This window comes from Uranotaenia lowii, chromosome 1 (genome assembly GCF_029784155.1).
Source record: "Uranotaenia lowii strain MFRU-FL chromosome 1, ASM2978415v1, whole genome shotgun sequence".
In the NCBI taxonomy this organism is placed as follows: domain Eukaryota; kingdom Metazoa; phylum Arthropoda; class Insecta; order Diptera; family Culicidae; genus Uranotaenia; species Uranotaenia lowii.
Genome location: NC_073691.1, coordinates 44,705,153 through 44,720,607, shown reverse-complemented (window position 1 = coordinate 44,720,607; position 15,455 = coordinate 44,705,153). Strand labels below are relative to the sequence as shown.

At 39.9% G+C, this 15,455-nt stretch overlaps 1 protein-coding gene across 2 annotated transcripts in view; it reads left to right on the top strand.

Moving 5' to 3' along the window:
- The window catches only part of LOC129739130 (uncharacterized), a 362,823-nt gene that overhangs the window by 320,082 nt on the left and 27,286 nt on the right, over window positions 1-15,455 (top strand). For both annotated transcript variants that reach the window (XM_055730527.1, XM_055730529.1), the window contains one exon: window positions 8,759-8,851. In XM_055730527.1, the coding sequence (XP_055586502.1) occupies window positions 8,759-8,851 (93 nt within the window). The remainder of the gene's footprint in view (window positions 1-8,758; window positions 8,852-15,455) is intronic.

Genomic DNA, 15,455 nt, shown 5'->3' with positions numbered 1-15,455 from the left:
CCGTTGTGCCCATTCGTTCGTTCCTTGGTTCGTTTCGTCTAAGAAAGAAGCCTATTTTAAGTTTGGGTTGTCCGGCCGGCCCTGCTGTTTCCTATCGGAATTTTTACGATCCCCCTCGATCTTCACCTCGGATTCGTGCCTCCCCTGGAAATCCAAACTCAAATTGAGAGTTCGGGAAGGAGTTGTTGTAAGACGCGCTGTCAACTCGACTCCAACGGGAAGGGATGCCAGCCGCTTGATTCTTGTTTTGATGGTTTTTCTGTTTTGATTAGTCGCTTCCTTACGCGGGGGTGGACTTGTATGGCTTTTTGAACTCTTTTTGCTCCCCTTTAAAACGAGCAAGATGAAGTGTTAGTTGCTTTCTTACGAGTATGACACATTTTCTTAAAAGCTGCCAAAACACAAACAAGAAAATGAGCGGTAAACATCAACTACAAACAAAAAATTCATCGTGTCTTTAGATAATTTTTTGTCTACTCAGTTTTCAAAAGAATTTTACAATGAATTATAAACTTGTTCAGCTTTAAACTCATGAATGATTGAATTTCTCAGAAGTTTTTAACGAGAATGGTTCTTAAAAGTGAAGAACAAACATGGTTGATCCGGCTCAAAGGACCATGTTGTTTGTTGATTGGGTAGAAAAAGAGATTCAGTTAAGATAAAGTTCAGCTCTCCCAGTCCTTGCTCTAGTCCTTGTCCTGTTCCTTGTTCTAGTCCTTGCCCTAGTCCTTGTCATTGTCCTGGTCCTAGTCCTTGTGCTAGTCCTTGTTCTTGTCCACATCCACGTTCTTGTACTAGTCCTTGTCCTAGTCTTGTCCTTGTATTTGTCCTTTTCCTTGTGTTAGTCCTTGTCCTTATCCTAGTCTTTGTCCTTGTCCTTGTCCTTGTCCTAGTCCTTGTCCTAGTCCTTGTCCTAGTCTTTGTCCTAGTCTTTGTCCTTGTCCTAGTCTTTGTCCTTGTCCTAGTCTCTGATCTTGCCCTTGTCCTTTTCCTAGTCGTAGTCCTTGTCATTGTTCTTGTCCTAGTCCAGCAGCATGTTTCTTGTTTTGAAGGCTTCTCTCTGTTTTGATAGACCGTTCGTTGCGCCAGAGTGGACTTTTGTGGCTTTTTGCTATTTTTCCCATTTTTTTTAAGACGTTAAACGTTTCGTTCTTACTAGTGTGGCACATATACTGAGTTCATCGTCAAATCCTTTTTCAAATAAATTTTAAACCTTTTAGATTCATTTCCTCATGATTTTTTAAAGAAAAAAGCACTTAGAAGTAAAAAACACATAACGTTGATCCGGCTTGAAGGACCATTTTGATTGAGTTTGTCTTATTCCTTGTCCTAGTCCTTCTCCTAGTCCATGTTCTAGTCCTTGTCCTAGTTCTTGTCCTAGTCCTTGTCCTAGTCCTTGTCCTAGTCCTTGTCCTAGTCCTTGTCCTAGTCCTTGTCCTAGTTCTTGTCCTAGTCCTTGTACTAGTCCTTGTCCTAGTCCTTGTCCTAGTCCTTGTCCTAGTCCTTGTCCTAGTCCTTGTCCTAGTCCTTGTCCTAGTCCTTGTCCTAGTCCTTGTCCTAGTCCTTGTCCTAGTCCTAGTCCTAGTCCTTGTCCTAGTCCTTGTCCTAGTCCTTGTCCTAGTCCTTGTCCTAGTCCTTGTCCTAGTCCTTGTCCTAGTCCTTGTCCTAGTCCTTGTCCTAGTCCTTGTCCTAGTCCTTGTCCTAGTCCTTGTCCTAGTCCTTGTCCTAGTCCTTGTCCTAGTCCTTGTCCTAGTCCTTGTCCTAGTCCTTGTCCTAGTCCTTGTCCTAGTTCTTGTCCTAGTCCTTGTCCTAGTCCTTGTCCTAGTCCTTGTCCTAGTCCTTGTCCTAGTCCTTGTCCTAGTCCTTGTCCTAGTCCTTGTCCTAGTCCTTGTCCTAGTCCTTGTCCTAGTCCTTGTCCTAGTCCTTGTCCTAGTCCTTGTCCTAGTCCTTGTCCTAGTCCTTGTCCTAGTCCTTGTCCTAGTCCTTGTCCTAGTCCTTGTCCTAGTCCTTGTCCTAGTCCTTGTCCTTGTCCTAGTAATTGCCCTTGTCCTAGTCCTTGTCCTAGTCCTTGTCCTAGTCCTTGTTCTAGTCCTTGTCCTACTTCTTGCCCTAGTCCTTGTCCTAGTCCTTGTCCTAGTCCTTGTCCTAGTCCTTGTCCTAGTCCTTGTCCTAGTCCTTGTCCTAGTTTTTGCCCTAGTCCTAGTCCTTGTACTAGTCAATATCCTTGTGCTAGTCCTTGTTCTAGTCCTTGCCCTAGTCCTTGTCTTAGCCATTGTCCTAGTCGTTGTCCTTGTCTTAGCCCTTGTCCTAGTCCTAGTTCTTGTCCTTTTCCTACACCTAATCCCAGTACTCTAAAAGCAGAAAGCTCAGTTGATCAACCATCATGGTCCTTTAAGCCGGATCATGTTCATTACTTGGTACGGTCAAATCAGATTAGACAAATTTTCCTTTCGAACCATCAAAGAAAGAAGTTTAGCCGCAACAGAGACATCAATACAAACCGGCTCGAAGGACCACGTTGTTTGAATTTTCATAATACTTTCATGCTGAAATAGTTTATTTAAAAAGTTTCGGCTACAGTTGTGCTGGAAAATCTTTTAAAAAAAATCAAAGAAATTGGCAACCCAACCTTAAAATTGATGCTGTGCTGGAGCAAGCGCAATCTCAGAAGAAAAAAAACATAAAGGCACGCGAGATGAAACAGCGGAGCTGCAGCCATAAACAAGCTTAAGACACAAACGAAAAAGAGAAGAAAAAAAAAGAGTTGGGCAACATGAGCGTAAAACCCCAAACATACGATCTCAGCTTCAACTTCAGCTCAGCATCAACTGAGATAAACCGAAACAGACAACGCCGTCAGAGCAGAGCTCGAGTAGTAAAAGCTGCTTTTCTGTGGTTGGTGGCTGGCCGTTGTAGTTTCAACGTCTTTTGGATTTTTTTTTCTTCTTTATTTTCTAGTTTCAATCGCTGTTCGTATCACTTTATAGAGTAGATAGGTCCAAAGTTCGCTGAGCTTACGTTTGGATTTTTTTTCTTTCGTCTTTCTTTCGCGATTGGTATACGAGATTGTTGACTTGCCACCCTCCCCAACGCTGGTTGTATTTTTTTTTTCTACCTTCCTCCTCATCAAATTCTCGGGGTGGCTTTTAAACTTTCAACTTTTGCCTTTATGGGTGTTTTTTTTTGTTCGAGAGAGGAAAAAAGAAAAGTTTACAATTTTGTCCAAAATAAAAATTTTTGGATTGCCGAAATTTTGGGAACCTTGATTGGCTTTTGTTGATAATCGTCTCGTGGATTGTTGACACCTTTATAAATTCCAAAATTTTATTTGAGAGAAACTGCCCAAACTTTTTATTATTTATGATCAGAGAGTATGGATTTATCTATAAAGATGGCAGGATTGCCAATGTGCTAATCTAACTGGTAAGTGGTCCGAGGTCCTCAATTAGCAACTTTGCATTTATACTGGATTGAAGTGTTCAACTGGTAACTTTCCCTTAGTATCAATCCGGTTCGAAGGACCAAATGTTTTTACGGAAACTGTTTGGCATAGAAATTTAAATTAGAATCTAGAGACAATCAATTTTATGTGGGGAAAATCTAAATCTTATCCAGTTTCCATCTTTACTCTGGACTCAATTCTCAACTGGTAACCTTGCCTTTATACTGGATTGAAGTCCTTAACTGATTAATTTGCCTTTAAACTGGATTGAAATGCCTAACATTTGCCTTTATACAAGATTGAAGTCCTTAACTGGTAACTTTGCCTTATCAGACAAAAGTCCTTAGCAGGCAACTTTACCTTAACTGGACCGAAATTTCCAACAAGGAATTTTGTCCAGCTAAACCATAGCTCAGGCTTCCGAAAAGTACTGCATTGCGATGACAGCTTTTTCTTCGCCGAACAAACTGTCTCGGTTTTCCTTGCCACTCGGTTCGCTGCTGTACCGTCGGTGACGAATCAAAACGCTTCGGCTACGTCGCACACGTTCGGGAACGACGACTGTACCTGAACAATCGGCTCAAAGCTTGCGCTGCCGAAAATGTTGTGCTTTAAGCTGTAGCGAACCGAACCGACAGTTCGATTTTCATTCTTTCATGCCTCCTGTTTCGCAAATTATTTCATCCTAACTGTCGGCTGCAGGGCGTGACAGTTTTGCGCAGGACTGTCACGGGCGACTGTCATGCCCATACCGTATCCATGCCCGGTCGTTTGCTGCTGATGCTGCTGCTCGGTTCGAATAGATCGAACGAGCAATCTATTCCAACCGAACAGCAGCATACGACCGAGGCGTAACGCGATGTGTGGTGTCAGTGAAGGTTATGCGAAAATTGTTATAATAATTTCCTTCGATAAAACCTCAACCGTACAATTCAATACTTTTTTATTATTTTATTTTTATTTTTTATTTAGAATCATAGCCTTAGAAATTATTCACTCACGGGAGAAGTGGGTTGGGATGGAACACATTTTTTTGTGTCGATTCGAAGGGAAACTTGGCCGTTATAATTTTTCTCTAGAATTCGTTTCAGTATTAAAAAAATGAAAAAAATTGAGAAAACGAATTGAAAAAAAAAAACTAATACAAAAGGCAAGTTATGGGAACCATGAAACATAAAATAAATACTCGTAGAAATAAACACTTTGGGGTGAAAATCTCGAAGTGAGATCTTGTATTGAATCTCAATCTGGAATTTGAACCTGAAACATAAATCTAAGCCTGATTCCTTCAACTAGAAATCTGAATGAAGAATTTTAATCTGAATCTGAATATAAACCCCTTCTCTGAAATCTGAATCTGAAACATGAACTCAAAATTTGAACCTGGAATCTCAATATTGAATTTGAATAAGAATCTGAAATCTCAATCTTAAATAGGAATCCGAAATATGAATCTCGAATTTGAAACTGAAATCTGAATCTGAAATCAGAATTTGAAATCTGAATCTGAATCGTAAATCCGAATCTGAAATTGAAGCATGAAATCTGAATCTGAAATTCGGATCTTACATCTAAATACGAAATCCGAATTTGAAAAATGATTCTGAAATTTGATTCTGAAATCTGATTCTAAAATCTGAATCTGAATCTGAAATGTGAATCTGCATGAAATCCGATTCTGAAACCTTAATCTGAAATCTGAATCTGAAACCTGAATCTGAAATCTGAATCTGAAATCTGAATCTGAAATCTGAATCTGAAATCTGAATCTGAAATCTGAATCTGAAATCTGAATCTGAAATCTGAATCTGAAATCTGAATCTGAAATCTGAATCTGAAATCTGAATCTGAAATCTGAATCTGAAATCTGAATCTGAAATCTGAATCTGAAATCTGAATCTGAAATCTGAATCTGAAATCTGAATCTGAAATCTGAATCTGAAATCTGAATCTGAAATCTGAATCTGAAATCTGAACCTGAATCTGAAATCTGAATCTGAATCTGAAATCTGAATCTGAATCTGAAATCTGAATCTGAATATGAAATCTGAATCTGAAATTTGAATCTGAAATTTGAATCTGAAATCAGAATCTGAAATCTGAAATCTTAATCTGGAATCTTAATCTGGAATCTTAATCTGGAATCTTAATCTGGAATCTTAATCTGGAATCTGAATCTGGAATCTGAATCGGAAATCTGAATCTGAATCTAAAATTTGAATCTGAAATCTGAATCTAAAATTTAAATCTTAAATCTAAATTTTAAATCTGAATTTGTATCTGATTCTGAAATCTGAATCTGAAATCTGAATCTGAAATCTGAATCTGAAATCTGAATCTGAAATCTGAATCTGAAATCTGAATCTGAAATCTGAATCTGAAATCTGAATCTGAAATCTGAATCTGAAATCTGAATCTGAAATCTGAATCTGAAATCTGAATCTGAAATCTGAATCTGAAATCTGAATCTGAAATCTGAATCTGAAATCTGAATCTGAAATCTGAATCTGAAATCTGAATTTGAAATCTGAGTCTTAAATCTGAATCTGAAATCTGAATCTCATATTTGATCCCTAAATTTAAATCTGAAATCTGAGTCTGCAATCTGAATTTGAAAGTTGAATCCGAAATTTAAATCCTAAACCTGAATCGGAAATCCGAATTGGAATCTAAAATCTTTATCTGAAGTATGAATTCGAAATCCAAATTTGTATCTGAGATCTGAAATCTCATATTTTAATTTGAAATCTGAAATCTTGAACTTTATTATTCATAAACGACATCCAATTTCAGGCTGGAAAACAACACGCATCAATGCGTGTCGACCAACTAATAACGTAAGGATAGCCAGCCGCAGGAGCTAGCTTGAGCTTCAAGCAGAAGTTCGTTAATTCTAAATTAACTCGACCCGAGCGTGAGCCGATGATGATCCAATGCGAATTTCGGCTACAGTCGGACGTAATTAGCAGTACTGTCATGCGAAGTTCAACGCATTGAAAACTGTCACGAAGATTTTCCCAAAACTGTCACGGAGCTTTAAAGGCTATCATATCCAGGAGCAAACTTTCGCATGAGGTAAACCAAGGCGTCGTTGTACATCGCACGACCGCGCCTTTTAAAACTGTCGGGGAAGAAATATTCGGAAAGCTTTCACCGACGTGGATGTGCGACGTTCGCAAGAATACTGTCGTTCGGCAGTACTTTTCTGAAGCCTGCCATAGCTTTCTAGAAGCCACTTTTCCTGGACCAGCTTCTTCAACTAGTTACTCCGTCCATCGGCATAAAAATTCTCAACTACCAATTGGCAACTTTGCCTTATCGGACCAGAGCTCTTGTAACTTTGCCTCATCGGACTCCAACTGGCAACTTCGCTTTAGCTGGACCAAAGTTTGAATTTGACAACTTTGACTTTATTGGACCAAAGTTTGAATTTGACAATTTTGCCTTTACTGGACCGTAGTCCTCAATGAACAACTTTGCCTTTACACAAGATTGAAGTCCTTAACTTTGCTTTATCAGACAAAAGTCCTTAGCTGGCAATTTTGTCTTGACTGGACCGAAATTTCCAACTGGAATTTTTGTGTAACTGAACCGAAGCTTTCTAGAAGCTCTGCACCAGATTCTTCATTTGGTAACTTCGCCTAAACGGTCGAAATCCACTACTGTCAACTGATAACTTTGCCTTATCGGACACCAACTGGCAACTTCGTATAAACTGGACCAAAGTTTGAATTAGACAACTTCGCCTTAACTGGACCAAAGTTTGAATTTGACAACTTCGTCTTTACTGAACCAAAGTCCTCAATGAACAACTTTGCCTTCATACAAGATTGAAGTCCTTAACTGGTAACTTTGCCTTAAAAGACAAAAGTCCTCAGCTGGCAACTTTGTTTTGACTGGACCGAAATTTCCAATTGGAAATTTTGTCCAACTGAACCGAAGGTTTCTAGAAGCAACTTTCCCTGGATCAAATTCTTTAACTGGCAACTTCTTCTCATCGGGCCAAAACGCAACTATCAACTGGCAACTTTGCCTTATCTCAACTGATAACTTTGCCTCATTGGACATCAACTGGCAACTTCGCCTTAGCTGGACCAAAGTTTGAATTTGACAACTTCGCCTTTACTGGATAAAGTCCTCAGTGAATAACTTTGTATTGACAAGATCGAAGTCTTCAACTTTGCCTTAACAGGGCCAGGGGGTTGTAAACTGCTGGAATAAATTCCTCATTTGAAACTTTGTCTTTATAGTGGATCGAATTCTCTACTGACAACTTTACTCTATCGGACCAAAGTCTTGAGGATTGAAACTTTACCTTACCCAAAAAGTACTTAACTTTTAATTTTGTCTTAGCTGGACCGATACTCGACTGATAAATTTGCCTTATTTGGACCAAAGTCCTCAACTGTAAACTTTGCCTTATCGAACAAAAGTTCTGAAGTGGAAAATGCTTTAACTGGACCAAAGTTCTCAACTGACAACTCTTCCTTAACTGAACCAAAGTCTTAAACTGGTTACTTTGACTTATTGGGCAAATGTCCTCAACTGGAGACTTTGCCTCATCGGACCAAAGTACTCAACTGTTAACTTTGCCTTATGGGCCCAAAGTTCAAAACTTCCAACTTTACCTTATCGAATAAAAGTCCTTGACCGGTTCAAAGTTATCAACAGGAACCTTTGCCCCATCGGACCAAAGTCTTCAACTATCAATTTTTGCATTTACTGGACCAAAGTCCCCAACTGGAAATTTTGCCTTATCAGACCAAATCTCTCAATTGGAAACATTGCCTTTAGTTTAGATAAAAGTCCCGAACTGGCCAACGTTCTTTACTGATAAATTGCCAGCTTCGAAGTCGATATTTCTCCAACTAAGTTTACAGCTAGAACGCCATGCAATCGAGGCCATTTTCCCAACCAACCGACTGGGTCCCGCTCACAGATCGCCTACTTTGATTGAAGTTAATTGGCCGAACGAACGCGCGCGCGCGGTACCTTCATTTCTGCTTTTAGAATAAGCAAGCATGCTGGGCTACGGTTTTCGGTCGATAAACTCAAGTCGCACCAATTCTGTTGGACCACAGACGGTGACGGCGGCGTGGGTTGCTATGATCCGAGTTTTGTTTCAACTCCCAATTGGTAACTTAAAACCGGCAACCGACTGCTTGCTCACGCAATGGTAACTTGGATTGGAATACATTTCGTGATTTCTATAAGTTTCTTTTTCTTCAATAATAATTACCTTCGGGTGATTCTAACCCATATTTTACAATTAAATTATTCAATTCGAACTAAAGTTTTACCTTCTCTCTTCTTTAGGTCCTCTGGCACCTGGACGCCTTTCGAAGATCGTTCCGGCAGCTCCAGAACCATGTCTGCGGTGGGCCTGACTGTATATTCTGCGCCCTCAAGGTAAGTTTCATCTCCCTTTTCATTCATTTGAGTTACCGATAACGGTAACAAATCAATCGTCCAAGGTTTTGAGAGCTATCCCCACAGTATAACAACCAAACTTATCAAAACGAATCAATCCATCAAATCTTGCTTGGTTCGGTTTCGTCAAATCCTCACCACCGACCACCGAGAGACTTCAATCGACAGGTAAAATTGGACCTCAGGCGACGAACCTCAGTAAGTAAAAAAAAAGAGGGAAAAAAGTCAGTCGTCGTAACCAATCGATTCATTCACTTCATCAAAGCCGGCGCGCGGCAGCAAGCCATGACTTTTTGACATTTCTATGGTTGCTACTTTCGCCTAAATTTGGATCCTCTCTAGCTTCGGGCGCAAACCTATAGAAGAAAGCCAAAAGAAAGTGGCAAAGGCTGCTTCGAATGGGACCGGCAACTCTTGGCAACACTGGCTCAGCGAAAAGATGATGATAACACATTCCAACCGCGCCTTCAAAAATTCGAAAAGAGTTCAAACCGGCCGATTCGAGGTGACGAATTTAAATCCCCCTCGAAAGAAATAAAAAACACAAAAACAACAACAAACCCCTCACGCGCGTTCAAGGAAAGTTTCTCATTTTCCGGTTTCAGTCCGGCTGACGATTAATTTTAGCAACCTCTCTGGGGTTGAGTCTCTGACAGAAGAAAAAAAAGAAGCCTTAAGGCTCTACTACACACCAAAGATTGACAATTTTAGGCTTTCTTACCTACAACGTCGACGAATTTCGAGACTTTCACTTATCGGTTATCCAGTCGCCATTGATGATTGCGTTTGGTTGACGACGCGGCGGCTCCTTTTTTGTTTTGTTTTTTTTTTTTCTACACACCAAGTCAAATCGGTGAGTGAAAAACTGTCGCAAAACGAATCAATCCAGGTTTCCAAATGTGGCTACATTTGATGAATTGGTCACGGTTATCATAATAATACCATGTACCGCGTCGATTAGCTACTTGCTTTAGATGGTTTTTGTTTTAATAAAGCTTTCTCGAAAAAAAAACTTAAAAAACTGGCGGGACAGGTGAATTCGATTGATTAACCTGCTGCTGCCATCAAAGTCGATGACAGCTGGCTGGGTTTGTTATTTACCTTTTTTGGGAGATTAGCTCTTGGGCTATTCCGTAACTACTGCTGCAAAACAAAGCTAGATCTAAGCAAACAAACAAAAGTCGAAACCAGTTTTAAATTAAGATTGAAAAATAATCATTTATTTCAGAATCAGGACTTGGAATTGAGCTTTTAGATTCAGAATCCTGAATATTCAGATCCAGAATTCATACTTAAAATTCAGATTCAGAATTCAGATCAAGAATTTCGATCCAGAATTCAGATTCAGAATTCAGATTCAGAAATCAGATTCAGAATTCAGATTCAGAATTCAGATTCAGAATTCAGATTCAGAATACAGATTCAGAATTCAGATTCAGAATTCAGATTCAGAATTCAAATTCAGATTCAGAGTTTAGATTCAGAATTCAGATTCAGAATTTCGATTTTCGAAGTCAGGTTCAGAATTTAGATTCAGGTTTAAAATTCAGATTTAGGATTCAGATTTAAAACTCAGATTCAAAATTCAGATGTGAAAGGGTTGGTAAAATTTTTATCGAATTTTTGTCATGAATTCTCTTTCAAATTTAAACACAATGAAACATGTTCTATTCTGATATGTTTTATCCCTGAAAGTTTTCCGCTGATGAAAAATTGAAAATGTCAACAAACCCACATATTCTTTCAGAACTAATATGTTTCGATTTGTGATTTCACAAAGCCAAACAACAAATTTCCTCCATTTTTTAAGAGCACTGGAAAAATGTTGCAATGTAAATGTGGAACATTTATCAGATAAAAACTCGCTGGTGAGGTTCAATATAAGAACTCGTCAGTTGAGAATGCAATTTGCGGTGTTCAAATGAAAGACTTGAATGACCTTAAGCGACAAACTTGCTACCTAATTATACCATGGGCTTTCAGCTAAAGTTATTGACAACTATTTCATAATTGAGACGAGATCGATACATATCTCACATCTAAACAAAAAAATTTCAATGTCAACCCCCCCGTTTTTCAACGATCGATCAAACAACCATTAGTCAGCAATCTAATTGACCTACAATTCCGGCCTCTAGGTCTGTGACCCTTCGATTCAGCTTTAATGTGCCGAAAAAGAAACCCTCCTCAAGTTATTGTATTTTTCGTGGTGGGATTCGTTCCCTAATTAGATCTCTATCAAAATTCCCTCGGAGCGACCAAAACGCGGTCAGCTTGCCAACAATTGTTCATTTTATTACCTATCGTCGTCGTCGTCATCGTCGCCACATCGCTAGTGGGTCAGCTTAGTCAGAGTAAAAGAAAAATTGGATCAAAATGCGCTCACTTTTGCCCACCTTCGGCTTACAAGGTCTCAAAAGTCCAATGGACCCAACCAAAACTGTCACCTCAATTTCTACTGTCTTTAATCGAGTCTCTAGTCCAAGATTTCTCTCTACTTAATCCATTTAAAATCCGATGACTCTCGGTGGATTGGATATTCATATTTAATTTCTCCCATCTCAATTACCTTTGCATAACCGGCAATTATCAATTATCGGTTAATTTCTTTCCGATTTGCTGATTCCCAGCCCATCCATTGGTCGGTGTCGAAGCAAGTGAGTGAGATCATTCGCTAATGGTAGGTCATTATACAATTTTTATCGGTCCCGGTTTTGCCCGCCTCAACAGATCCGCCAAAGTCGATCGTAGTAGTCGACGACGAAGACGTAGCCTACGTTCAGGCGTTTACGCGAGCATGCGATCGAGCGTTGTTTTGCTATTCGTTTTCCGCCATTTTTCTGTTTTCGTCTTTTCAACAGAAATCTCGGTCAACTCAAAGTCCAATCCAATCGTAAAATCGCGTTCTTCTACTTCCCAAGTCTCAAGCTTGATTCCTCACAGCTCTCGAAACTTTGAAATTAAATCCCTCTCACCAATACTTGTTCGCGTCCAGGGACTGAAAAAGAAAACAGTTTTTCGTTATCCATTTTCTTGATCTTTCTTCGTTTCGATCACCTTCTTTGGCTGACTCTGGCTTTATGATGGTCAGACAAAGTTGCTTCCCTCATATCGCTTTATTGAAGAGGAAGGGAAGCCATCGATGTTGAAACCCCCTAAGTTCGTCCACCTGGATGATGATGATAATAATTTGAACAAATACGGGCTCGGACTGAGTTGCCTTAGAAGAAGCGATCGCGTAACGCTGCAACAACGACGGAATTAGAACGCATCTCTTGAGTTTTTTACAACAGCTTTTGTTTGTTTACCTTTGATTAAAATGAATTACGCTGTTTCCAAGAGTTTTGAGCAATCCCGACCAACTGACTGCGCTGATAAGAAGGGAAAAAACGCTCTGACCCAATATTTGACAAGATGTGCCGCAGTCAGCATCAGCCTCCGGCTTGCATCATAACACCTGAATCGAAGCAAGCCGAGAGAAGGAAAAAAACAACAATGGCCGTCTTTCTGACGCTGAACACTGACAGACGACACGCACTCTGGGCTGGGGTGAGATAACACGTTCTAGAAAGCAGAAAAAACCGTTCATTTTTTGCCTTCTTTCTTGAAACGAACAACATCGTTAAACATCGCTCTGTTACAAGATCACGGAACCCCTCCCGTGTGATAAGAGAGCAAAAAACAAAGACCCCAGCACACATCCGATGTAGAACCGCTCAATTTCCCCCCTGGATTTTTTTCTGAGTCAAAAACTCAGAGTCCGGGTCAATATTGACACTTACGTTTGGGTTCCAACCGTGAAACTCCAAAACAAACCTCGTCTCTCGGCAATTGTAAACATCCATAAATGGGGTCTTGGTCTCCGGTCTCAGTTTGGAGTCGGTGGATCCCCGAAAGTGAGGAGGAAGTTTTCTGGTGAAAGATCCGGTCCAAAGTGGCGTTGTTTTCCGTTTTGAACACTTGGCGACAAAGCTGGAGTTACATGCGTTGTACCGAAACTTATTAACACGTGTTCTGGAGACTGGAGAGTGTTTTGTTCCGCGCTCGCGGGATCTCAACCGTTTTAGGTCGTTCCGTTCCTTTGTCGGCAACCGCGCGGCAATCACAATGGCGAGGAGGCAATCTGGAACAGGTTGATGGTGTTAATTTTCGGGCTGCTGAAATGAGTTTTGAGCTGATGGGGCTATTAAGTTTTCGGAGCCAAATTTTCCACGGTTAAATGCCTTTTGGTTTGATCAAAGAGATCGATTCCGAATGAAAACAATGATTTTTGACACTTGATTTGAGATATGTTGACGATTTAAAACAAAAAAAAGGAAAATATTCATCCTTTCAAATGTTTACAAAATATTACACGAAAACAAATTTCAAGTGTATGAATTTTGACAGAAGAGCCTCCCTGTACTCATATTGAAAAAATTGGACAAAAATCGGTCGGGTTTTGGTCCGTTCAACCTGTGAATCGGTCCTATAACAGACCAGAAAACCAACCAAATTCGGACCAATTCAGCGCCCTGGTGACACAAGTTCCCTGACGACGGGACGCGATGCCAAAAACAAACTGTCAAAACAATTGGTCCGGTTTTCCAGACCAAATTTGGTCCGATTTCAGACTTAAATTGGTCAGATCCCAGTCCTTTTCTAAGCGGTTTCCGGATTCAAATAACTTCGTTTTCTGAATCCGACAATTGTTTATCATTCCGGCCAAGAAAAACGGACCGAATTCAAACCAAATCTGGACCGATTTGAACTAATCAGGTCTTGTCTTCGATGTCGCTTTTAGTAGCATGGAAATGGTCCGGAAAATCGGACGTTTTTTAACTGACAAGCTTTCTTTTGACAGTAATCGGTCCGTTGGTGAGAAACGCTTCGATCCGGGTATTTTTGTGTTAATAACGCAGCAAAACTTTTTTTAGTGATTTTTTCGTGTTTTGTTCTGTAGATTTTTTTTATTTCAGCCACTTTTATTCAACGACCACATTCATAAAATTATACTATTATTATAAATTTCAATTATATTAACCCAACTGAAGATAAAGTCAGAAAAAGTTCGCTTCTTAAGTTAGGTTGTAATAATTTAACTTCAGTTAGAATTGCGATCGTTAAAATTCTAACTTTGCGTAGAAATCATTTGTTAAACCTCCACATCTGCGTCAAACAACGACATTCCAGCTCCAATTTGCCACCGGGCTGTCACTGAAAGTCATCATAAATCCACCCATTTAGCGGCAACAACTGCGGCAATAAGACGACGGATTAACCTTTCCATTTCATTGAATATTCCCGGCGCACGCCAGTATGGAAATATCGTCGGTTAGATATGTGTCTAATAACAGAATAATAAATTTGTGAAACCAGGCACTGTTTTTCTACATATATCTGCACACCTCCCACCCTCGAACCTCGGACCAGCATTTCATTTTCAAGTCGATGTAAATCGCACATTAAACAACAATCGAATTCGATTGGCCTCCTCCAGCGCTTGTCGCTTTCCCTAAACCTCGTCGTCTCCCGCGAATGTTTTCGAAACGAAACGAGCCTCAACGACGAAAGGTGGAAAATGCCACAGAACACAAGTCACCGTCGTCATTGTCTATTCAAGAACATCACTCATTGGAGGAGGACTCTTTGCGAGTCGAGATGATCTTTCCATACATGCGCGGTACGTGTGTATATTGTTGTTGTTTTTTTTTGGATTGAGGACCATAAGGAAAGGCGGCAGGAGGTACGGATTCCTAACATGATGACAATCGAGGAATATTAATAGTCTGTGGAACAACAACAACAACAAACGTCTTGGCAATGCGGGACCCACGTTTTAAATATTCCTTGTTGGGAATATATCTTTCTTTAGAATGATCTAAGTAACCTGGTTAAACAATTTTCATAAGTTTAAATTTAATTAACAGATTTTTTTTCATAACAATGACATTTTGATGAATTCAAGAACTCTCATTTTTATCCAATTGTAGGGCATATAGTCCTGTCACTGATCCTATCTTATAAGCAGATGACTAGACTGCTGCGATCCAAAATTCATAAATAGATGAAAAATTAGATTGTCAAGTCATGTGTTACTGGGATCGTTTTCATCGAATATCCAACACTGATTCTGGTTAGTTTGTAGCTTCCAAGACATTGAAAAATCTACTTAATATCGATTGCACCGACCGAACAAATGGTAGGAAGACGAACGTGAGGGGTTCAAATAAAGGTTGAAAGAAGCACCCCAAAACCTCCCGCTGCCTTCTAGTCAGCATGCAGGTTGGTAGTTTGACAGCATGAAAACATCGCTTCTCGGTTTCAAATGTTTTGAAACCTAGAGTAGGGGCACTAGCTGCGGATAGATGTCGGGAAGCCTAAACAATTTGAATGAAATTTGAATTAAAGAAACCGTTTAGCTCACTCAAGGTGCTTTCAAGTGTTTTTTTTTTCGATCCGTCGAAGCTGATAGATCAGGTCTACCGAATGTCTAACCAGAACGGCTTCCAACAGAACGAACGGTTGTTCTGAAGATTCTAATTAGCGATTATGGTGCCACGCTGCAGCAATCGTACCAACAGTTGTGGGCTTCAACTAGATT